The sequence below is a fragment of the Camelus ferus genome, chromosome 6 (genome assembly GCF_009834535.1).
Source record: "Camelus ferus isolate YT-003-E chromosome 6, BCGSAC_Cfer_1.0, whole genome shotgun sequence".
Lineage (NCBI taxonomy): Eukaryota > Metazoa > Chordata > Mammalia > Artiodactyla > Camelidae > Camelus > Camelus ferus.
In genome coordinates, this window is record NC_045701.1 from 69,649,570 (window position 1) to 69,674,482 (window position 24,913).

A 24,913-nucleotide genomic window follows, 5' to 3' on the forward strand; every position below is an offset into this window, starting at 1 on the left:
TCCCTGAATCACTCAGGAATAGGTTCTCAGCTGTGAGTAGAAGCCCTGCCCACAATGGCTTTACTACGTAAGGGTTTATTCTCTCCCCTAAAGGAAGTCTGGAGGTAAGCAATTCAGAGCTGGAATGGTGGTGCCACAAAGTCAACAGAGACGCAGGTTCCTTTACTTTGTTCTGCAACATATGGCTTATATCCTTGGATATAATGCCTCATGGCCCCCAGCAGCTGCTGGAGCTCTAGCCATTACTCAAACAATAGGAAGGAAGAAGGACAAGAAGGAAAACAATATGCCCCTTCCTTTAGAGGTCTTCCTGGATGTCCTGCACAGTTTCTATTTGCATCCCTTTGATCAGAACTTAGTCACATGGCTTTGCTGAACTACAAGGGAAACTGGGATTTTTCAGTTGCTTACTGCCTTTCTGAATAAAGTTGGGGTTTTATTAGTAAGGAGGAAATGGAAAATGGACATTGCAATAGGCAGCTAGCAGACTGCTACAGCTTCCAGTCTGTAGTTGTTAATGTTTTACTGTATAGTCTTACTGATTTTAAAATATCCTATTGATAATATAAAATATTGAATAATTTCAGGATTTTAGAGGAAGGATGCTTTCTTAATTAGCAAAATCCATGGCCTTTGTAAGTCCAGACAGTGACTCTTGATGTTTCTTACTCTTTATGCACAGAATACGAAAAATCACCATTTCAAGCTGGCATCAAACTCAAATCTCATGAAATAATGGAAATTAGGAACTTTTAAGTTCTGAAATTGATCAAAAAAAAAAAAAATCTCTCACTTCTCTCATCTTTCTGTTTTAGGAGATCAATGATCTGTTGGTTAAGGAAAAGATAATGCAACTTACCCAGCAGAGATCACAAATCCAAACTCTTCAGAAGAAGGTGGTGAACTTGGAGAATGCCCTGAGTTGTATGACCAAAGAGTTTGAGACTGAAGTTTTAAAACTGCAGCAGCAGTCAATGATACAGAACCAAGCGGGTCAGGTTGAAATTTTCAAGCTGCAGCAACTTCTTCAGATGAAGAACAGGGAAATGAATCGAGTGAAGAAGCTGGCCAAGAACATACTAGACGAGAGAACAGAAGTGGAAAGATTCTTTTTAGATGCTCTACACCAAGTAAAGCAACAGATCCTATTTAGCAGGAAGCATTATAAACAGGTAGCACAAGCTGCTTTCAACTTTAAAATGAGAGAGGCATGTGCAGGGAGAACAGAATACCCCAAAATCCGAACATTTGATGGCAGAGAGCACAGCACCAATAGTGTGAACCAGGATCTTATGGAGGCCAATAAATGGTACTAATACTGCTTTAAAATTTTATCTTCTGTACTGCTGTTTTTGTGCTCTTTAGAGAAATAAAAACCCTGAAAAGTTCAGTTTGATAATGTCTAAGTACTGAATAGATTACTCAGTAAGTTACTTGAGAAGAGGAATTACCTTACTTATCTTTGTAACCCCTATGCTTAGCATAGTGTGTGGGGCTTAGTAGGTATTCTTAAGATGCCCCCCCCCCACTTTTTGTGTGACAGACTTGTTAAAAGGACTAGATTACTTGTTCCATTTTGAATGTCATTGTAATATCTTTTAACATGTTCCTTTGTTTCCTATATATTCATTATAAAAGTTTGATTAGATTCAAGTTAAACATTTTTGATAAACACACTTCCACAAATATTTTGTAGTGTTCCTTTTACTATTCTGAGATAAAATTCATAGGTAATAATATCTAATTAAACCTATAATTTAAAAAATCAAAAAATGAAAGAGGACAACTTTCTTTGTAACAACTCTATTGTACAGAACTGTCCTATGGATTGGAGGACAGCCAGTAGTGCCCCTTCATCACTGTATTAACCAAAAGTCCCCAACAGGGTTCTGAAATACACTGTATAGATCTACTGCCACTATGATAAAGTAGAATTATTGAGGCAGTTGTAGACTATATACAATGATTTTTCTTGTTAGCATTTTTATCTGTTAAAATACCTTTCCCCCTGTAAACCATGGATTAAATTATAGTGCATTTTAAACGTTATTCTTAAAAAATTTTTTATATCCCAACACAATTAGATTCTTCAAAGGCCTTAAGAAACTTAAAAGGACTCCCTACTACTATGTACTTAACATTTTATTAAGAGGGCTTCCAAATGTGCTTTCTGCTTTAAATTATTTTGTAATGGACTAATTTGTGGGTTCTTTAAAGTTATATAGCTGTTGCGAAGGTTGGACATGGTCAGTGGCTTTTGAAAGATAAGACTCTTCTTCAAAAAATGTCCATATTATAATTTTTTTACTTTCTTGCCATATTCAGAAGTCTGTAATAACACTTCTATTACCAAGAGAGTCACTGTAATTTTCTTTTTTATTTAATAAGTCAAGCAAGTTGAGTCCCTACCATACATAAGGCAGTTTCTTTTATGTTTTTAAATGTACTGTATATTAAGTGGTATATAAATTTTCAGAGGAAGGTTCATAAAATGATTCTCCACATTGTTATTCCTATTCTGCCTTCTGAGCAACTTATCACCTTAACCCCAGTGTCCTATTGGCTCTACCAGGAAGGCAGAAATGGTAGTTAAAATATTACATTATCTGCTTAGGAGGCAGATTGGGGAAGGACAACCAAAGCGCATGGTGATCATAAGGCAAAACCTAAACTTAAGGAAAACCCAAATGACCCAAATGCAAAAGTATTTCTTACATTGTACAATGTTAGTACTCTATCTGCATGTCAGTCAGCTTTTGTAAATTAGCAAGTAGACTTATCTATACCATAACTTTTCTAAGGGATTCAGTCTGTACCTGCCTGGGAGGCTTAGATGCAGCCTTATTTGGAGATAAGAAATAGACTAGATAAGTTACATGCTACTTTATAAATTTACCTCTTATCACTCTGTTTTCATAGCAAAATATCTAATGCTAAAGAAGTGCTAAAAGGAATTTATCAATAATTTCACCAAACAAATGTTTTTTTCTTGTTCCTTTTGTCTTTGTGTGTATTTGGGTAGATAACGTTGCATTACAACTTTCTACTTTGCTTATTTGCTTAATGTTTGAGCGCAGATTTTTTTCATGTTGTTATAGTTTTTCTTACTTTCATTTTGATGACTACACAACACTTCAGATTGGCCAACATATTGATATCCTTTTTAACTTTGTGATTTTGTAATGAAGATAGTTTGCTTTGGAGTCATTACATTTGGAAACCTCTTAATATTCAGTTATGGTTTGGAATTTCTCTTTTCTCATGTTTGAATATTTTATATTTTTAAAAAAGAAGAGATGCTTACTTTGACCATATTTTTTCTTTGAAATTCTTTAGGACAGATATTCAAGGAAATGTGGATATTGGAGATTTGACCTGGGAGCAGAAGGAGAAAGTCTTGAGGTTGCTGTTTGCAAAAATGAATGGCTTTGTTCCTAGGTAACTCCCTATTTCAGTAGTGAAATACCAAGTAGTTATCAAACCTACAACCACATAGGAACAATGAACATATTCTCACTTAGAATTAAGGGAATGGGAAAGGACCAGAAAATATAAAATGGTCATACTGCTTAGCTACTGCAACTCCCAGAGAGAAAGAATGGGAAATGTGTAAGTGAGCACAAAAATGCAAGAGGAATTAAAATTAAAGGGGGGAAGATCCATTAATCTTAGATGTTTAAGGTAATGCTTGCTAAGAAGGTATAGCATTGCTCAGCTGAAGGAGTGGTAACTAAAGAGAAGCATAACAATTGTTAAGGTTTTGTACTGGCCTGCAAAGATAAATAAATGATTTTAAAGCTGATTATTAATCAAGGGAATCTCTAATATGAAGAAAAAGACCTAGAAAGGAAAACTGAAATCCATGGGTATTCCCAATAATTCTTTTTAATGATGAGTTTCACTCTCTCTTTTCACTATGTTTTATCAGTGACTATAACCTTGGTAATGAACTATAAAGTGGCTAAAATAAATCAACCACCTATGGATTGCTTGTTAAACACATGGCACCATGGTACCGTGGGGATTTAAAAGAATTAAGAGACATTGCCCTTGGTCTCAAAGAGCTTACAATTTGGTTGCCCAAACAAAACCAAGCATAACAAGGAAAAAATTAGGTGGCAAAATAAAGTATAATTGGAGTTCAGACAATGTCAGTGGGCTAAAGTAGTCAGGGAAGACTGAAAAAGGGTGGCTCTGTGGGGTACCCTGTAGGATGGTGGTATAGTAGAGAAAGCAGGAAGGGCACATTATGCAAGGGGCTTAGCAGACAGAGAAAAAGCCCAGAGGTAGAAATGGGTGTGGGGTATTTAGGGAACATTAGGAAAAACTGCCTGGTTTGAGGAAATTTGGTGATGCTAGAGAGTAATTAGTAGTTAGAAATAAGGTTTAATCTATAGATTAAATTATGATGAGTTTAAAAAACTATGCAGAAAATCCTAAACTTACGCTATTATAGATTCTAGAGTAAAGTAACACACTTTTCTTCTCTGCCTTGAAGGAATACCAAGAGCAGTAAGCTTTACTCTCATACTCTCATTGGAAGGGTTCACAGAGTGAACCTCACACAGTGAAACGTATGATGGACTGGAGGACAGAAATAGATTTGGGACCAGCAGAAGCTGCTGCACTACTCTGGGCATGCAGTGGTGAGGGGTTTAGGCAAGAGTCGGGGCAGTTAGAGTAAAGGTGAGAAACTGAAGGACACTATGGAATGAGAAACAGGACTTGGTGATAAAGGACAAAAGGAATAAAGAAAAGGAAGAGTAAATGTTCAAGTTTTTTAGCTTAAGAAATGAAGGAATGGTGGTATGAAAGGCAAATGAAAAATCTGGAAAGCCAGGATGAGGGAAGTGTTTAAATTTCATTTAATCCATCTATTAATTCATTTAACACACACATATATATATATATATACTGAGTGCCAACTATTTATTGAGGATATAGTGTTGAGCAAATAAAGACATGCTTGATTTCAGGGAGTTTATGGTCTACGTGGGAAGAAAAATATTCAAATCATCATACAACTGTGACATAGGTTCTAAGTAGTGGTATATAGAGATAAGAGAGCCTAGATTAGGGGAGTCTGACCTAACGGGGAAGATCAGGAAAGTTTCTGAGTAAGTAAAAGCTTGAGCTGATTTCTATAAGGTAGACTGGAACAAAAGAGGGAAGGAAAAAACATTCTAGACAGAAGAAACACGAAGTTGTATTTTCAGTGTTGACCCAGGAATGATAGCAATGTACTGAAGTGAAAAATACTTAAGGCATTTGTAAACAGTGATTTTACATGAGAGGTTACGGAGGGAGTTTGAGAATGTTTAGTGAAAATTGGTAGTGGAGTCTAGGAGAGCAGATGAAGGTACAAGAATAGAGGCTGAGGCTAGAACCTTTAGGAATAACCACAACTTATGAACAGGAGAACAAAAAGAAGAGTACAACCAAAAAAGGAGAGTTTAAAGAATTACAGAGTAACTGGAAGATGGAGCATTTTGAAATGGTCTTTGTGTCTCTGGTAGCCTTTCAAAGAGTTTTATTAAAGAGATGGGGTGGAATCCAGACTGTAGGTACTGAATGTGTGTCTCATTGTGAGTTGACTTTTCTGTACCCCAGGAAATACAGCTAGGGTACCAGGCCTCAAGTTCCACACTGTTGTTTTCAACTCTGGAGAAACAAAGGAATTTGGGTGAAATCTTTCATACAAGAGCAATGAACTTGGACCTGGCTGTAATGGGATGATGGCTAAGTCTGTTGAATGAAGGAAAACTAAGATAGGAATAGGATGGTGAAATGTTGGGATGGAGATGAGATTAAATGAGAAAACTCAAACCAGATGGGGAAGAATTAGATGATAAAAGGTCTTCCAAGGCAAATGGAATAATTAAGAGGTTGATAAGATTTCAGTTGGTTGTATATGACTGTGACTACAACAGTACAATATTTTTCTTTGTGATTGAACTAAGTCAAAGGAGTGTAACCAATAACCTGTCCCCTTCAATGCATTGGCAATCACTCTGGCTATACTCAGGCACCAGCATTATCTATAAAGTACATTTTTTTGTTTCATGTCCTTGTCATTGTCAAATTAGTCATTATGTTTGGACTATTTAATATAGCCAGATTTTGAATGGGTTATGCTGCTTTCTTGTGCACCTAATTGAGGACAAGTTTTAGAAGTGGGGTGTGTCTTTATCTGCTGGCAAATCAACTAACTATACATTTTGTAACTCTGTTAAGCTCACTTTCAAATTCGAGAATTGTGTTAATGATGTTTAGTTCCTGTTCTTAAACTAGACTTTCCAAAGTATAAGGGAAAATTTTCATACTGGGTCTATCTCCATTGGGCAAGTTTCCTGTGTTTTGAGATTTTTTTTTGTGGGAAAGGGATTTTTTGGCTTTGCTTTTGGTCAGTACTGATTCAACCTTGCCTCTCACCATTAACAGCTATTGTGTGAGTATCATCATGATTATCTTCATAAATATTTCCATTTCTTAAGTTCAACATATCTCAACTTTAAGAGAATATAAGTTTAAATTAACTTGCCTAATATTATACTACCTCTATGTGTGTGTAAAAGTTCATTTTTGAAAATAAGATGCCCATCCAACTGAGGCATTTCCATTTAGCAGTTTTAAAATGCAGCTGAAGTACAGGGCATAAGGAGACACTGCCTCATTGTTAACTTACACCCACCACAGGAAATACAGCCAGAGTTCTAGACCTCCAGTTCCAGACTACGTTGTTCCTGATGATGGAAAAACACAGGAGTCTGGGTAAGCTCTCTTGACAAAGCAATGAACGTGAGCCTGATCACAGTGGTTGTTGTTGGCATCATATGCACACCAGAACTGAGTGAGAGTAATATAACAAGTCTGTTGTTCTGAACCAAGTTCCATGTGTGTATAGTTGTTGATAAGTCTGTTACTTTGTCATTATTGCAGGGATGAAAGTAAGCCTCAAGATCAAACCTTCATCACCCAGCAAGTGCCAGTCTTCGACTCCTCTGGTGAACTGGTGTTACCCAGTATTCAGGAAGGATCACAAGAGTCTGACATAGTAAGGCGTCTGTAATCTAACCAAACAATACACATAACTGTTCCCCTTCCCCATGCGGTTTCTTGCTAAGTCCCAGTTCTTTTCTCTATTAGCCAGGAGCTCTGAGGGATCCAGTGAAATTGTAATAACATTAGTATGAGATCATGGACATTTTAATAACAATATCCACACTAAGGAAGGCATATTATACTTAATGCAAATGCACAAGTGTGCCTCTTTTAGTGTGGAAAACCTATAAATTGCCTTTTGAAATATATAGCCTAGCCAAAATATATACTATCCTTTATGTAAGAATAAATATAATGACCATGTAACTCTTGGCTTTGGACAGAGATGGGAAGTCTGAGAAACTATAAGCTAGCAGACAAAGGCATTATAAGGAAGTATGGTGCCATAAAAAAAAAAAAAGCCAGGTTTTCTTTTTATGAGCGTTTTATTTGTAATTTATTATACATGATCAGTTAGTACAATATAGAATCTGAGAAATTTCAAATGAGGCCACATCAGAGCAAAAAGAAAATAAAATATTGAATTTTTAATCTGCTACTAGCATGAACATAATTGTACAGATTTTTTCCATCTAAGAAATACGAAATTCTTCTGAGTAGCAAGTAGCCAAATAAATTGATTCTAATTACAGCAACACAATTCTGATTAGTTTTTATTTCTTAAGAGTGATTTCCCTTAAATATAAGGAAAACTTAGACGTCTCTGTGATTATATTTAATTCCATTTGGAATTTAGACAATATGACCTTTTATTCAACCCAGCCTGTAACTGTTGGATTGGATTAAACATCACTACCAGTTGCTAACTGATAAGAGATAAAACAAAGGGCATTCTATCAAGAAATTATGAATTTCTATTGCCTCATCTTTAGGAAGGCAGATCCAAAAAAAAAACGGTGTCTGTGTTGGGGGTGGGTGGCCAGTAGGGTCGTAAGTGTATTTTATCAAAGTTCAATCACCTTAAGTGATCGAAGATTTTGACATTCTATCTGGCAGGTGGTAGTAATAAGCCTAAAATCTATAGAGTGCACAAACATTTTCAAGGTTTTTACCACCCTTAATTAATTGAACACCCCCGCCCCCACCGTTGGAACAGGTTAGCATTATCCACGTGACCAATGAGGAAGCAGAAAAATAAATGACCTATGTCATCTGGCTGAAGACCAGCAATTACTCTATCACATCCAGAAGCCTTCTCCTAGTTCACTGGGTGAAGGTCATATCAGAAACACAAGATTCAACTGGGATGGTACAGCAGAGAGACAGAATCTATTCTGTTTAGCACAGAAATTTCTGTTCTGACTATATCAAAGAAACAAAAAACATACAGACAGGTGAATTAATGGTACCAGAAAAAACTGTCAAAGCATTTCTTTTACTACTTCACATATAGAAAGCTTTGAAATTTCTTAGGTCCCAATCAATTACTTTAAGGTTTCTTTCATGAAAAAGTGTCACAAATGAGAAATGCAGGCAAAAGGAAAAAAACAACATAAAAAATTTGGCAAATAATACCAGGTTAGACTTACTTTAGGCACTTACTTTTGCCCACTTTCACGGCTGGAACATCCCTTAATTTCTGGGCCTAAAATAACTATTTATATAGTTTCGTAAAAAAAAAACAAAAAACAAAACAACTTATTGGCATCTGAATTAGTGACTGAAGCATTAATGATTGCTGAAGAAATCCCTGAAATTTAACACTTGGCACATATAACAGAAAGTTGATTTATCCGGTGTCTACTGAGGGATCCTCGAGAAGTGGTTTTAAGAAGCAGGAACAGTGACAATGATAAAATTAGTGGTCAAAAATCACTAAGACAAACTGGCATTCAGCAGGAAACAAAGAAACAGTTGTCCCAACTGTGGGACAAGTAGAAATGGATTGTATCTTGTGTAGTGTGGGATAAATGAGAGGCTCAGGAGAGCTTGGCAGAGGGATCTCACCCACTGCCATTTACGTAGGGCTGTGTTTGAGGATCAACAAAAGGGTGAATTATTTTTGACTTATTTCCCCATCTAAGGGAGCCTCCCCCAAAAAGGGAAGAACTTTTAGAAAACAGGTCTAAGCTCTTATTCCAGATAAGCATTTCACAGTTAAAACAGTTACCTCAAAAACAAAATTACGAAGAGCAAATGAAAATCTGATTTCAGAGTTACACTAGGAGTTTCCCTATTGGCATCTTTGCAGGCGCTAACAGTCCTGAGACAGATTTTAGTTACAAAGTATTCCAATCCCAGGGATCTGATCTGAGCAAAGTTGGCAGCTGGAGTTGTTCAAGAATAAAGGGAGATTACTCAGGACGGACTGAGTCTGCAACAAATTTGTTTCTAACGGCCCATGGTAGGCATGACTACAGCAGGTGAGAAAAGAGTAGCATCTTCTTCTTTCCACTGAGAAGTGATAGTTTTTAGCTGAGTGTAGAATTGGATGCCCTAAAGAGAATAAAGGAAACAAACAAACAAAAAAACAGAGTTAGCATATATTCCTGGGGGGGTCTCACGATTCCTCTTCTAATCAACTTTTGAAGGAGGTGCTGTGAAATGTTATTCACAATCCTACTTGAAGAATAGTGCAACCAAAACTCAATATATTGTTCATGAGATTATCTATGTAAAACATTTAGCATGTTACCTGGCACATAGTAAATAGTCAAATCTTACCTATCGATGTGCTGTAACTAGCCAAGATCATCTAAATGCAAAAACTAAACAATGGAAACTGTTAAAATTGTGACATAATGCGCAGCTCATAGCAATGTTGCGAGGGGAAAACAAAACGACACACAGACATTCCTGCAAAGCAACTGCTGTTCAGTAATTGTTATTTTGTTGTTTCTTCTCTCCTTCGCATGGAGAAGAAAAAGGAATAAAGGAATGAAATTTATATTAGGCTGTTTCTGATATTTGTCAGTGATAAACAGCTCTATACTGAAATAGTAAAATCCGTAATATCTTACAAATTCAAAGTAAAATTTCTGATATTATTTATACACATTCATTAAATCACCTATAATACATGAGTCAAAAAAATTCAGCATATTTAAGGCTTTATACATAGTTTATAAGAATAGGCTTGAGCAAAAGAAAATAGACTGCACAGATCTAACACATAAAATCACTAGCAAGCTAGAAAGATATTGTTAGGAAAAGAAAAACACCAGCTTGATTAAAATACTCTTCTAGAACTATTTGACAAAATCTGGGCCATATTAATATATTGAAAACAACTTTAGAGATTATTACATACTTTCAATATAAGATGCAACTAAAGTTTACACTTTATTACGTGAGAATGATTCTTTCATCTCTTCTTTCCAAAATGCAAAATAGCAATTTAATTACCTAGGGATTTAAGACTTCAAACTGCATATAAGGTCAGTCTTTTACTCCGAGAAGCCTCATTTAGCAGAGTAACTTATAGTAATTAAACAAAGACATAGGAGAAAAATAAAAACAAAAACAAATCCCAACAAACTATTTTAAGCAATTGTTTTACTCTGCTTCCTTTGAAAGAAATTTTTAGTAATATCAAACTAGTCAGTTTTACAAAAACCATGACTAATGCACAAACTGGATGATCCACCTCCAAAAAACCAAAGTGTTTCTTAACCCGTTGGCCACACTGTTATATTCTGCTATGCAATCCCACTGTTAATTTATTATTAACCTATAAAAGGGAGACGTATATAGAAAACAAGTCATTTATTACTAAAGGTTCTAAAATGGTGTGTTTCTATGGGACTACAAAGAACTTCCACTACCCCATCTGTCCAGCACACATTTGGGTACTTGCTCTGTGCCAGGTACTGAAGATAAGTAATAATTACAGTGTGATGAGGGCTTAATTTGGCTTAAATAGTCCTACATGACTTTCCTCCACCTAACCTCTCTAACCTCATCTCTTACCACTCTCTTCCTCATTCACTTACTGTGCTCCAGCCCATTTCTGCTGTTTGAACATGCCGAGCCTATTCTTGCTTTAGGATATATGCACTAGTTGAAGGATGTGGTAATAATGGTAATCTGGTTTCAGATCTACTTTTTGTTGTTCAGTGCTGTATTTATAGCACTTATATTATAGAACAGTGTTTGATACACAGAAGGTGCTTAATACAATATTGAGTAAATGAGTAACTATTACAGGAGAAATGTGTGCAGTGGAAGCACATGAGGATATATTCAACCCAGTCCTAAAGGGGATCGTGGTGGTCAGAGGTGATTTTCTGGAGGAGTTCCTGCTTTAAACTGGTGGTTAAGAGTTAGATAAAAGGGGGAGAGAGGGGAGTCAGGAAGAGAGGGTAGCAGGCAGAGGAAAGGGCATTTACCAAGGCATGGACTTATTCATGCTCTTTCCCCAAAATTCTGTTGCCTTGAGTGATTCAGGAAGAAACAGCTTCGGCAAAATTCTGTTAGCTTTTACATTTTTTTCTAGGGGACCTACTGACAAGCACTGCTGAACAACATGTGACCTCCCAGAAGCTTCTGGCAGACTCTTCCTTGCAGAATCCTTGTTCCTGTATGTTCAAGAAGGTCTCTTAGAGGAGAAGATATTTTTTTAAACTTGAAGTTACCTGTTTGCCATAGAAATTGGTGTCTCCCCTGAAGGAAGATCGAGAACCGGTGAATGAGAACATTGGCAAAGGCACTGGAATGGGGACATTCACCCCCACCTAAAGCAGAACAGATACACATCAAATACTAAGAAAAAGACTCAAATGAAGGAGCTCTCCATTTAGAAGCACAAATGCTTGGCATCAGAGAGACCAATCTTTTTTTTTTTCCTTCTACTTTCTTAAAGCCTTTACTTTTGAGACATGACAGGAAAATGTCTTACAGGAACACATGGAAAAGTAGTACATGATCACAGTTGAAAGTGAAGACAAGAGAGACCAATCTTAACTACCCACCTTCCACCCCATCCTCCATCACATGAGCTTTTATTCCTAAGGAAGAAATGGGGCATTGAGGGACATGATGGGGCAGTGACTGATCACTATTTACCTTTTCCCCTTACACAGGAAACAGTAAATCACTACAAGAATCTCCTAGAAATTCTGTTCACAGACCTGTCCGACATCCACCAGGTGGGAATATTTCCGAGCAGTGGCTCCATTGGTGGTGAAGATGGCAGTTCCATTTCCATATGGGTTGTTGTTCACAATCTTGATGGCTTCATCCAAAGTGCCTGTTTCCAGAACCACAAGAACTGGGCCAAAAATCTCCTCTTTGTAACAGGTCATATTTGGCTGCCAGGAATGACGCATTCAAAAAAGAAGTCAGTATTTTATGCTTATTTGGTACTTTATTATCCACTGCTTACATGAACAGCTTTAATGTTAGTAATCTCTTTTCATTTTAAACCACCTATTAAAAAAAGTCATTTCTTGCTGTGTTCTATCTTTCAAGCTACCAGTCATACATATAACTTGAAATTCCTAGTAAGTATAACTATACTCCTTTCGTTTAAGCACTGTATTTTTAGGTCTCTTGACTCATCACTAGCTTCCTCTTTTAGGCCTGTATTACTTGTTTATACAATTGTTATGTTATTGAAAATAACATATTTAAAGAAACTCTGTGCTAAGTTTTCTGTAACATAAACAATCCATTTTCATTCATTCCTTTGCCCCCCCAAATGAGTCTGTTTTTTATATTGATATCAGGTCACATTAAACATTCAAAACATCCTTCACCACTGTAGCGGGTCAGCTGTGTTAGTTGCTGATAAGTGGATGTTTCCTTAATGATTCTGTGGCAAGAAATTTCATAATTTCTACTACACTTACATTCAACTCTTGATCATTCAGGATTATAGTAGGATTAGTGGAGATGTATGAATTAAAAAAAAATTAAAAAGCCTCCTAACCTCAATTTGGTCATTAAATTTAGCTGAGTGACTTAAGTTTTGATAAATAAAAAGCAACACCAATTCTTTTTCTTTTGTCACTTTCTGGTGAAGATAGAGGTATTCAATAAATATTGGGTGGTTGATACTGATGGAGACACTGCAGTAGCTATAAGGTCAGCAGCAAGAAGGAGAGGGAAGAAAATTAACATTAAAAAAGTAACAAGTATTGGAGGAGAGGGGATAGCTCAGTGGTAGAGTCCTGTGCTTAGCATGCACGAGGTCCTGAATTCAATCCCCAGTACCTCCATTAAAAAAAAAATAAAACCTAATTACCTCCCCTCCACTCCCCCAAATAATAATAAAAAATAAAGTAAAAAAATTTTTTTTAATAAGTAACAAGTATAATGTACGATAGGGATTGACAAAATAATGGCCCATGGGCTGGATGTGGCTTGCTGCCTGTTTTTGTACAGCCCACAAGAATGGTTTCTACAGTTTTTAAATGGTTGAAAAAAATCAATCATGACATATAAAACTATATGAAATTCAAATTCCATTGTCCATAAATAAAGTTTCACTGGAATATAACCACACAATGTTAATGGCTGCTTTAGCAGTAAAATGTCAGAGTTGAGTAGTTGTGACAGATTATTTATCCCTGCAAAGCCAAACATATTTACTCTTTAGCCCTTAATGGAAAGTTTTCCAGCTACTGGAATAGTTGGAAGAGGTTGGGAGTCAAGAGGGGAGACTCATTCAGACTTGAGATAAAATAACTGAGTAATCTTGGCAAGAGATGAGGTCTCTAGTCATTAAATATCTTCATTTATAAATTGAAGGGATGAGATTCCATTGCCTCCAATGGTGCCTTAGCTCTCATATTTGTGAAATAAATAATCTAGAGTTGTTCACCGTGACATTTGAGATGATGGTTGGTCCAACAAAGTTCCCATTTTCATAACCTTTGACTTTAATATTTCGACCGTCAAGAAGGATAGAAGCTCCCTCCTTTGTTCCACTATCAATCAGATTACAGACTCGCTCTTTTGCCTGGGGGGTGATCAAAGGGCCAAGATCAGCTCCAGGCTGGTCTCCTGTAAAACAACACAGAAGTATGTAAGGTCTTCACTAACATAAATTATGACTGCTAACTAAAGATGAACCCAAATGACAAGCAGTACAGTACAAAGAGAGGCAATGGTAAGAATAAACATGCTTGCTCCCAATGGGCAAGGCCAATGCAAAAACCAAGAGCTTAGTGCTACAGACACACAGGCTAAAGGAGCTAGGCAGATAACAGGTTACCTGCATTGACTCTCAGGTTTTTGGCATGCTCTACCAGCTCTGGGAGCCACTTCTTAGATTCTCCCACAAGGATCACTGTTGAAAGAGCCATGCAGCGCTGACCAGCAGCTCCAAATGCTGCCCCAACCAGCTGGTTCAGAGTATTTTCCTTATTGGCATCTGGCATGACTACTCCATGGTTCTTGGCTCCCTAAGACAATACAGAAAGTACATGAATCTTCCTTGGCAAATACAATTAGGCTAAGAAACAAAAGAATCTGAGATTCAAATGAGAATTTCAGGAAAGGATTAGAGAGTTTATCTTTTGTTACTTTGAAAACAGATTTATTATCATTTTGATACTGCTGAAGTCTTGGTAACATTAAGCAAGTCTCCAGGTAACTTCACTTTCTTAGCGGAAAAGTTGATAGATGTTTATTTACAACAAAACCATTATCAAAACCAAACAACACTGCCCCAGTCACATTCAGTCCAACTGACAGGCTAAACTTCATCTAGGAACCAAGGAGAACTCCCTTCTCTTTCCCAAGTTAGATAGGAAAGCATGTGTTGTCTGTCAGGGTTTCCAGTTATATGAAGAGCAATGTAAACCAATAGCTGCTAGTAGCCAGCTGAAAGGCAAAACCTCCTGATACATAATTTCTGGAAAGAGGTTCCCCCAATTGGCTTGCTTCTGGATATACAGCCTCATAAACTTCTATATAGGATGACAAGTGGTCATTTCCACATGTTTCCAGATACAACTATAGCTAAGTACATGAATATAGACCATGTCTGCTACTTAATTGTATCCTATTACATGTAGTGTAATGTTAGACACAGAATACATTCAAGAAATATGAAGTGAACTGGGATGGGAGAGGTATAATTCAAACGAGTCAAAACACATTCAGCCATGAAAATAAATAAGTGGACATATTATAAGCAGTTTCTAAGCCTGTGTATAGATGGCTATCATTTATGCAACATTAGTGGAATGGTAAGAAAATGGCAACTGGATATTATATTTAGTATCAAAGAATTGCAAAGTATTTGGCAAGGAACTGGTTAGTAAGGAACAGCAAAACTATGCAACCAAGTAAATCACACTCATTTATCATATGCGGTATTTGGCTCTTTTCAGTGCCTTAAATAGCCTTGACTTTTAGGGAAGATCATATATTTAACAGTAGTGGTTAGGATATGCCTTACAAGAAGGAAAGATAAAGGGCTAAAAGCATGGTATGAAGGAAGCAACAGGGCCAGAAACAGAATTTGGCTGTTATTGCTGAAGCCCAAGGAATTTGAATAACATTCTTAAGGAGAAATGTGACTTCTGTCACCAAGATTACCCGGATAAGATAAGAGGTAATTAAAGTGACTGAGAATAAAACTCATCACAAGGTTCGTGCTTAAAGGGAAGACAATCAGGATGAATTGTGAATAAACAAACATTGACATTAGAGTGGGAAGCATGGCCACTTTGCTGAAAGGCTTTTTCAAGGTAATTTTAATATACATAACAGACTTTTGGGGAAAAAGAATAAGAAGTCACCATATTGGCTTGAACTCTCTTGCCATGTCTTGACCCTCTCTCGAAGATGTACTCTCCTGCCTGGTTGGAGCCAACAAAGCTGATTGCTTTGATATCCGGATGATCGCAAATGAAGTTCACAGCTTTAAGAAGAAAATAAATGATTACCACAAAGGAACAAAGGGTTATGGGCTTCTCAACACAGCAAATGCCCCCTTTTCCCACTGTTGTGAGTGAGAGGTTTCATACTTTTGTTTTTCTACCCTGGATTCCCATTTTGGAGTCCTGTCCTTGTTCTCTTAAGTTCTTAAAGCTACAGATTCTATTTAGCCTCTCTTTATTTTTCTGATTTGCTAGTCTAGAATTTCCACTTCTAACTCTGAAGGCTACAATTGCTATTTTCCAGCAAAACAACAGCCTTTCAATACTCGACTCTTCCTTTTGTTGTTTAAGAACGTGATATTTCCTCAATTGTCACTATATCCCGGGGCTCCCAGATACTATTGTGCCCTCATGTGAGAGGCAATATAGCATAATCTTTAAAATCCAAGGTCAGCCTTCCTAGGTATACATATCCTAGCTTTGACAGTTTCTAGCAGCAAATCACTTAATTTCATTCTGCCTCAATTTTCTTTTATCTGTAAAATGGGAAACTAATAGAACCTACCTCAAAGGGCTGTTTAAATGAGATAATATATAAAGATTAAATGAGATAATATATAAAGGCAATAGGAACAGTGCCTGAAACACAGAAGCACTTTTTAAGCGTTAGTATTATATGAATTAGAAGGACTTCAGTACCACTGAGGTCTATAAAATCTGAGTTAAATATCCTTATAAATTCTCTCAATACTGAAGTGAAAACTTCCTCTTTAGTCTTAACTGTGTCTTGCCCTAATCATATTACTTTGTTCTAATGTATTCTGTAGGGCAAGAACCACAGCTACTCCCTAGAGAGTTACCTTAGCACCCAGAGATGGCAAAACAGTCAACAAACATTACCTTCAAACATGGAGGTTACTATTAGTAAATCCTTTCCTCCCTAGACTCTTCATCCTAAAACACCCCATCACTGACTCAACACCCTGACCTTTTTGGTAGCTGGATTAAGTGTCACGTGCAGAGGGGCAGTTACCTTCATGTTGTCCATGGATGATATTCAGTGTTCCGTCAGGGGCACCAGAGTCCTGGAGCAACTTGGCGAGAAGCATGGTTGCTCCAGGGACTCGCTCTGATGGTTTCATTAGGAAGGTATTTCCACACACCATGGCTACGGGAAACATCCAAAGGGGGATCATGGCAGGAAAATTGAAGGGAGCAATGCCTGCACACACCCCCAGAGGCAAACGGTAGGAATAAAGGTCCATGTCTTTGGTGATAGATGGCATGGTCTCTCCCAGCATGAGGGATGTCACACTGCAGGCATGCTCAACCACCTCTGGAACAGAAAAGAAGCAGTCAGGCCACCAGCCCTGCACACTGTGCACTACTAAGCTTCATCATGCTCTAGTTAGCTCTGCGTGGCGAGGCCAATGCAGAGGGAAGAAATACTAACTTGCTATGTAAAGGGGCTGTGTAAAATGAGATTCTCTGGGGAAAAAGACAGTGAAATGTATATACCAACTGGAAGATCATCTGAGTAAAATAAAGAATGAAGTAAACCAATCGCACAGATATCTGAGAAGTATTGTCATTTTCCACAAGTATTAAAAAAGATATCATGGGATAGCAAAATATACATCAAGGAAGGAGCAACCCCTCATTCTGGGATCTTTGCCTCTAATATTCCTTTGCTCCCTCCCAAAGGTCCCTGCACTCCCGACGAGGGACTCTCAGCTTACGAAGGCCTCGAAATACATCTCCTTCGGCATCAGCTAGGGTCTTCCCTTGTTCCAGCGTGATTATCCTGGCAATTTCTTTCTAGAGAGAAAACCCATAAATAGAAACCAATGCAAGAATGTGCCTCCTTTTAGTCCTCAGGCAGCCAAAAAAGAATAAAGCTGGCGGAGAAGTAGTATAAGGGAGAGAGCCATGCTCTCTGTCTCTCTGGATTGTAGAGTCAGGGAAGGCTGCTATAAGGGCCTCTGAGGGAGTGACAAGTCTCCCCTAGGCAACAGTTTAGAAAATTATACCATTCAGATTTCTTACCAAGTTTTCTTTAATAAGTTGTTGATAGCGGAGCAGGACCTGCTGACGGCTTAATATTGAAGTGTCTGCCCATGCGGGAAAAGCACGTTTGCAGGAAGAGACTGCTGCATCCATTTCAGCCTTGGTGGCATGAGGGACCCGACCAATGACCTCATTGGTGGCCTGATGGGAAAAAGCAGCACATCACCCTTTGCCCCTGCCTCACTTTCTCCATTTTTCACACAGGCACCAGGGCAGACAGGTGTGCTTCATAATAGACACCCAGATCCCGATTTTCCCACCATGTTCCCAGAATTCTAGGCTAAGTCCCAACGCAGCTTAGCTTACTGGATTGTGGATGTCGATCCATTTGTCACTTTTGGATTCTACAAATTTCCCATCAATGAAGAGCTTTACAGTTGGCTGTGGGGAAAAATAACCCACAAAACTTTGTGTTAGTTAATTGTTTTACTTCTCTCTTTCTTTTCAAAAAGAAGGAATTGGGGTTGATACCTGAACCTTCTGCTCTTCAGAAATGTTACCACTAGGAAAGAGATACACAGTACACTTGTCTATAGTGCTTATTAAGATGTGGCAGAGCCCCTCAATACCATGATCGCTCTGTAAATGGGAAATGCTCTGCTAATCACACAGCAGAACTTCATAAGTAAACACATATCACTGAGAAGCTTGTGCTGAAAAGCAGCAGACTCTGTGAACAAAGATTAGCTACTGTGACTCATTGGCCCAGCTGACTTTCTGTCACATTACTATGAGCATACATTACCTTTATGATCAAAGGATTTTTTAAAATGTTTCTATCTGTGTAGTTTTTCTGAGAAGTAGCTTGCTTTCATTAAAATTGCAAAAAAGGTGAAGGACTACTATGTTACAGCATGTGTGTACTTTCACATAAAAAGGATTTTGAGCACCAGTCATTATTTAGTAGATTTTAGTTACTGCAAAAAGCTGACAGATAAGTCTGTAAAAACAATCCTAAAGGTCTGAAAGAAGAAGACTGTCAGGATCAACAAAACCTCCAGAAGCCATGAAAATCTTTGTATCTTTTCACACAGTAACCCTATTTCAGAATGGAAATAATAGAAAAGAAGGAAAAAGACTATATAAATAAACATTTGCTTTATAATATTGAAAAATGGAATCAATGTAAATGTTATTTGGGAAAATTATTAGTTAATTCAGGCTGCATCTACTTGATGGAATATTATATAGGCATTAAAAACCATAGTTACAAAGACCATCATATAACACTGGAAATGCTTGCAACAAAATAGGCATAATGCTTGCAACAAAATAGGCATAATATGAGATTAAAAAACCAAGAAAATTTCACATAAACTCTGACCACAATTATGTAAAAAAGATAAATGGGAATACCCCAAAATTACACTGAATTCCTTCTCAGAAGTCAACCTTTACTGCCAAATAAACTCACCACTGAAGAAGAAGAAGAGGAGGATACTAGATGCCACCTGGAGTATACCCCAGAAGAAACCTGTGAGGAAAAGAATGATTATTTTGATAAATGAGAGCAGAAAATTATTAAAAATTTAGTAAATGGCTACTAAATGTTTAACATACTAGTTATTGTGAGTATATGAAAAAGGACTTGGTGAGTCTTTAAAGAGAAAAGTTGGGAGACTATGACATAGCAAACTATGGGAGAACAATAAACCATAATGATCATGTGCTCAATTTCCAGGACTATCCTGATTTAAAAAAAAATTTTTTGTCATTAGACCATATTTTCCTAATGTTTGGCCTGGTAAGGTAATCACCATAAATCTAATAATATGAAAACAGTTAGATAGTATATAATTAAGTGTCAAATGTATGTATAATATGCCCACATAAAAACCTAAACATGAAAATGTTCACAGTAGCTTTATAACAGACCCAAACTTGGAAATAAACTAAATATCCACAATTGGATGGATGAGTAGGGAAACTAATATAGTATAGCCAAATATTGGAATACTTCTCAATAATAAAAAGGAACAGACTATTGATACATGTAACATCACGGATAATTATAATTATACTGAGTGAAAGAAATCAGACATAAAAAAGAGTTTATACTGCATAACTGCATTTATAAAAAACCCAGAAAATGTAAACTAATCTGTAGTGTCAGAAAGTAGATCAGTGGTTGCTTAGAGACGTGGGGGAAGGGGATAAAATGGAAATTTTTAGGGGGGTGGTTATGTTCATAGTCCTGATTGTGATGTTTTCACAAGTGTATACAAATGTTAAAACATCAAACTGTATACTTTAAAATATGTAGTTTATTTTATGTCAATTTTATTTCAACAAAACAATTTTAAAAAAATGCTACATGTACCTAACAGGAAAAGAATGTGTTGTATAGATAATATTTGAAAGGGTAGAATCAACAAATGGCAGGGGATGGGGTTATAATAGTCTCTTAGAGTCACTCTCTCAAAAAAACAGTTTGCATATATGCTATGGAAATTGTTTTAAGAAATACTGAAGTCTAATCAAAGTGAGCAAACTGAAATACTCAGGACTGCAATATAAAAGGAACCTGCAATCTAATAATCTATTACCTTGTCTGAAGAGATGCTGTGTTAACCAAAGGGTACAGGGCTGTATGAAGTACAAGAATCTGTGTGCCAACCGCATTGCCCAGAGGAAAGGGTGCTGGTCCTTTGGGCCAGCAGACAATCCTTCCAAATGCCTAGTCCGCTTCCCCACCCATGCCCCACAAAGGCTATTTCAAACTATCAACTCTCCTGGAGACCACCGTTATCTTATTAATAGTCATGTTCCCAATACCAACAGAGTACCTGGTACACAGTAGGTGTTCAATAAATATCTACTTGGGCCACTTTTTCTCTGCCTTCTTTGCTGGTTCATTCTCCTCTACCTGGCCTCTAACTGCTCAAGTTCCTGAACAAGGAGCATTCCCAGCTCTCCTTGGGTTATTCCATCAACTCCAGTGGCTTAAATATTTAGATCTCAATGATGCCCAAATCTATAATTCACCAGAATCATCCTCTTCAGGTAATACTCACAAAACATCTTCACCACATTTCTAGTTGGATGTTATTTAGAGACATGTTGAAAAAGCTGACCACCTCATCTTCCTTCCACCAACTGGCTCTGCTTCCTATAGGCCGCTTTTCAGGGAATGGGGCTCCTATCCACCTAGTTGCCCAATCAGAAACCTGAATGTCACCCCAACTCCTCCTCCCCAAGGAGAAAGAGCTCCTCAGTGAATCAAATAAGTCCTGGCAATCTGTCCTCCCCAAAGTCTTTGGAATGTACTCCCTTTTCTCTACCCCTCCTACCATCATCCTAGTCTACACCATCATTGACTCTCACCTGGACTTCAATAATAGTTTCCTAACAGGTCTCCCAGCCTCCAATCTTAAACCTTCTGAATCTAGTTTCTGTCCCATTGACAGAGGGTCTTTGTAAAACACAAACCTGGTCAGATCACTCTTTTGTTTAAAACCCTTCAATGGCTTTCCACTGTCCTTGGGATAAAGCTCTTAATGTTGCTTAGAAGACTACATAATATCTTGACTTTTCTAGTTTCCTAGCCTGCTGCTTTCCTCCTTGCTCTCTCTATGCTATAGCCATTCGGAGCATGTTCTGTGCTCACACTGCCCTTGCACATGCTGCCCCCTCTTGCCTGGAACTGTTTCATCCAAGCTGCTTGGCTCGCATCTATTCCTTAGCTCTCTCTCTTTGGGTGCAGGTGCAGGTCAGTTCTGTAGGCTTCCTAGCAGGAAGTTGAGGAAGTTCTCATCTGATAGTTTTTGTTTTCTCTGAAGTAAGAAAAACAAGGTTAACTCCTGAGAGTGAGAGGGGAAGTAGCTGAGTTGGAAGTTCTTAAATCTCAATCTCAGACCTAGGCTAAGTACTTGATTATGGAGTTCATAAAACACCTGAATTCCTCTAGTTTTCATATCATATTAGGAATAATAGCTTGTTTAAGTCTCTCTCCCCTTAGATCACTAGACAGTTGTGTTCTTAGGCCCTCATACCATTCCTGGACTAGACTAAGTGCTCAGTAATATTTTGTAAAATGAAAGAATGAGCGCTCACCAAGCAATTGCTTGATATTAATTTTGTTTCATGTAAATTTTCTTATAGGGCAGAAAATGCATGGATCAGCCAACTTGAACATTCTAGGCTACTTAGTTTTATTCTGTCCCTTGCACATAGGCTCTCTGCTGTCAAGAAGGCATAAAAGGCACTGCATCTGGTATAATAAAACATTATCATATAGTTTTGACAGGTTAGATCTCCTCTCTTTTCTTCATTTCCTGAGAAACACTCATTAGCACTGTTGCTGAAAAAGCTATCCTATGTCCAGTTCCACAAACTTCTCACTCTTTAGATGTTTATTTTGTACTTGCCATTTCCTTTACCAGGAACTCCCTTCTCTGGCTAAAGCCTCCTGGTCTTATAAGACTCAAAACCAGATCATCCCCTTTGGGAAGCTTTTCTTGAATTGCACAGGTTTCCCAATGTTCCTACAACACCCTGTGCACACCTATTGTTTAGCATTTATCATTGCATTACAACAGGGGAGCTTTCAAAGAGTATTTTATTTATCTCTCCTTTCCCAAAGTTTGGGACAATGCCTGACACAGAAAGAGATTCCAAGACTTAAATCCTGAAACCTCAGCCCCATCAGTTACTAGTTGGGAGACTTTGAATATCTTTAGTATCAGGTAATTTACTTCAAGAACATTCATTAATTCTAATCTTCACAAATATTCTTAAAATTAGGGAGTGGTGGAGCTGGGATTGAATCCAAGGACGACAGTGATGCCTGTGCTCTTTTTACCACATCACGGAGGAAAGTCATTGAGTCACTTTCAGACCAGTTTTCTTATCTCCAGGTAAGAGTGACAATATCACAAGGAGCAGAAGTTTTAGGTAAGTTCTACCAGCCACCATAAAAGATGCTGAATAATTAAAATAATTGAAAACATGAATTCTCTCCTTTACAGATCCTTAAGAATTCTCCAAAATTCATGACCGCCAGAATCTAGTCTACTCTTTATCAGAGTGTCATGTTACAGCAACTTCTAGTTGGCTAAGAATGACTATTTCTGTTCTTTTCCAGGTCAACTCAGAGTTTCTTCAAATGAATCAGAAGATAGTGCCTATTTCCAAAATAAAGTACTTGGGAAGGCAGATTCTTCTCCTTGATGCAAAGGACAAAATACCTTCTTAAGGCTCTCAATGATGCATGATGGCAGCAGGGAGTCAAAGGAAAAAAGTCAGTTTCAGTAAAAGATTTTGAGAAGTTGGTAATGGAAAATATAGGGTGGAAACTGTTTCCCTACTACTGCAAAAAAAAAAAATTAGATAAACAAAACTAGGATCACATCAAGAAATATACGAGTAAAGCCAGATCATTTGACAAAACTTCCAACCCATTCTCCCCACTGTCCCATGAAATAGCACATTTAAACAGGAAGCTTTGCTGACTCTACTAGGAATCTTAAAAATGCGGTCTCTGCATTAGAACTCACTGAAACCTGGTAAATATTAATATTATCTACAAGTCTGGCAATATAGAAGTTCCCAGGCTGGATATAATGAGTAAGATAAGCAAAGTTGTTTCTTGCAGGTTCGAGAATGTAGCCTGCAGTCAATCTTGCCTCATAATCTAAGTCCTTGCTAGGCTGTGAACAACAGGAGAAAGAGTATGAGCAGAGTTGGAAAGCACATGCTTCAGGCATGCAGCTCTTGTAGCTAGACCACCTATCCTTAGGCCTTTCAGAGAAGACCTAATACTTCCACCCCCACCCCCACCCCGGTGGGCAGAGTTGAGTCACACTATGAGCTGACTTTGGAGTGGGAACGTGGAACTTATGCTTCTTGTCTTCCTTGGCTCCCATTTTCTATCACTTGTTTTAGAGACCTTTAGTCCTTTGCATGTGCTTGGAGCAAACTGGTCACATTAATATGTGTCCTTATTCATGGCCGACATAAACACTGTAACTTTGCTGAGAGAAAGTTAAACTGGAAGTCTTGGCAAGCAAGGGGACAATCAACAGCCTGTGGAAAATACAAAGAGCCACAGCTGGGAAAAATAGCTCAGCAATTTTCAGCAAATGGCTGCTTTGGGGGAAAACCTAGTGTACACTTCCAGAAGGAGATTCAAAGTTCATTTACTGACCCTCGCCCCTCGTGTGCCTCCTCCTCCCACCTTTACCTCCGATAGTAGACAGTGAAGTAGGGTGGGGGAAGGGAACAATTTGGAAACTTCTATCAGATAAAGAACGCTAAGAAAGGTGACGAGGAGAGTTTCTGGGTAGAGAGGTGGCTGGTGCAGAGGTGAAAGGGAAAGACAGTGGGCAGACCAAGAGAGGTGAGGGCAAGAAAGTGACAGCAGGGACAGGGCAGGGCTGGAGGAGGAGAGTGGGCCAAAGCCAGAAAAGGGGAGGCTCAAGAAAAAAAGGGTCAGGGGTGATAGTCCCCGGTTGGATCCAACGAAGGTGGATACTGTGAGTAGTGGGCTAGGGCCGCACAGGTCCGATGGGAACAGGAAGGTCGGCCAAGGAGGGGTTGGCTCAGAGAGTGGACGCAAAGGACCCAATTCCTAGTTTCGCGACCCCTCAGCGCCATCCTCACTCGCCTGCAGGATCCGGGCCCGCACTGCCGCCGCCGCCACCACCACCGCCGCCATGGTTCTCGGGTCCCTCTTCTCAGCCCCTCACGCCTCTCCTGCCGGAATGCGTCCAGAAGCGCTACTATTGCCAGGCCTCGCCCCTGCATCCTGCCGCACCTCCTCATTGGTGCAGAGGACTACTTCTCCTAGCCAATCACTCGCCCTGACACCTGACTCCACCCTCTCAGTCCCAGTCCTGGTGTATACGATTGGCCAGAAGTGATAGAGCTCTCGCCCCCTCCCACTTCAACAAATTCTGTTGGCGGAAGTAGGGACGACGCCCCTGACTTGGGTACTCTATATTGAGCACACGGGAAGACGCCCCCGCACCCGGAACTCCGATTGGCCACAAGCAACTGCGGCCCCACCCACTCAC

General features: G+C 38.4%; 2 protein-coding genes across 3 annotated transcripts in view; one reads left to right on the forward strand and one right to left on the reverse strand.

The window, feature by feature from the left end:
* Positions 1 to 12,451, forward strand: part of BBOF1 (basal body orientation factor 1) — a 33,559-nt gene extending 21,108 nt beyond the window's left edge. The window contains exons 8-12 of one of the 2 annotated variants that reach the window (XM_032482340.1): positions 816 to 1,309; positions 3,337 to 3,438; positions 6,697 to 6,771; positions 6,940 to 7,054; positions 11,498 to 12,451. In XM_032482340.1, the coding sequence (XP_032338231.1) occupies positions 816 to 1,309; positions 3,337 to 3,438; positions 6,697 to 6,771; positions 6,940 to 7,054; positions 11,498 to 11,509 (798 nt within the window). In that variant the 3' untranslated portion in view covers positions 11,510 to 12,451. The remainder of the gene's footprint in view (positions 1 to 815; positions 1,310 to 3,336; positions 3,439 to 6,696; positions 6,772 to 6,939; positions 7,055 to 11,497) is intronic. The other variant, XM_032482341.1, reaches the window with a different exon arrangement.
* ALDH6A1 (aldehyde dehydrogenase 6 family member A1) lies at positions 7,469 to 24,655 on the reverse strand. The gene is made up of 12 exons (XM_006184487.3): positions 24,505 to 24,655; positions 19,315 to 19,374; positions 18,207 to 18,281; positions 17,880 to 18,041; positions 17,573 to 17,651; positions 16,867 to 17,169; positions 15,753 to 15,874; positions 14,219 to 14,408; positions 13,826 to 14,007; positions 12,132 to 12,311; positions 11,637 to 11,735; positions 7,469 to 9,498 (listed from the first exon to the last, which is right to left on the reverse strand). Exons 1-12 carry the CDS (start codon positions 24,553 to 24,555, stop codon positions 9,394 to 9,396), a joined length of 1,608 nt encoding a protein of 535 aa, XP_006184549.2. The 5' UTR covers positions 24,556 to 24,655; the 3' UTR covers positions 7,469 to 9,393.
* Between the last annotated feature and the right edge of the window lie 258 nt (positions 24,656 to 24,913).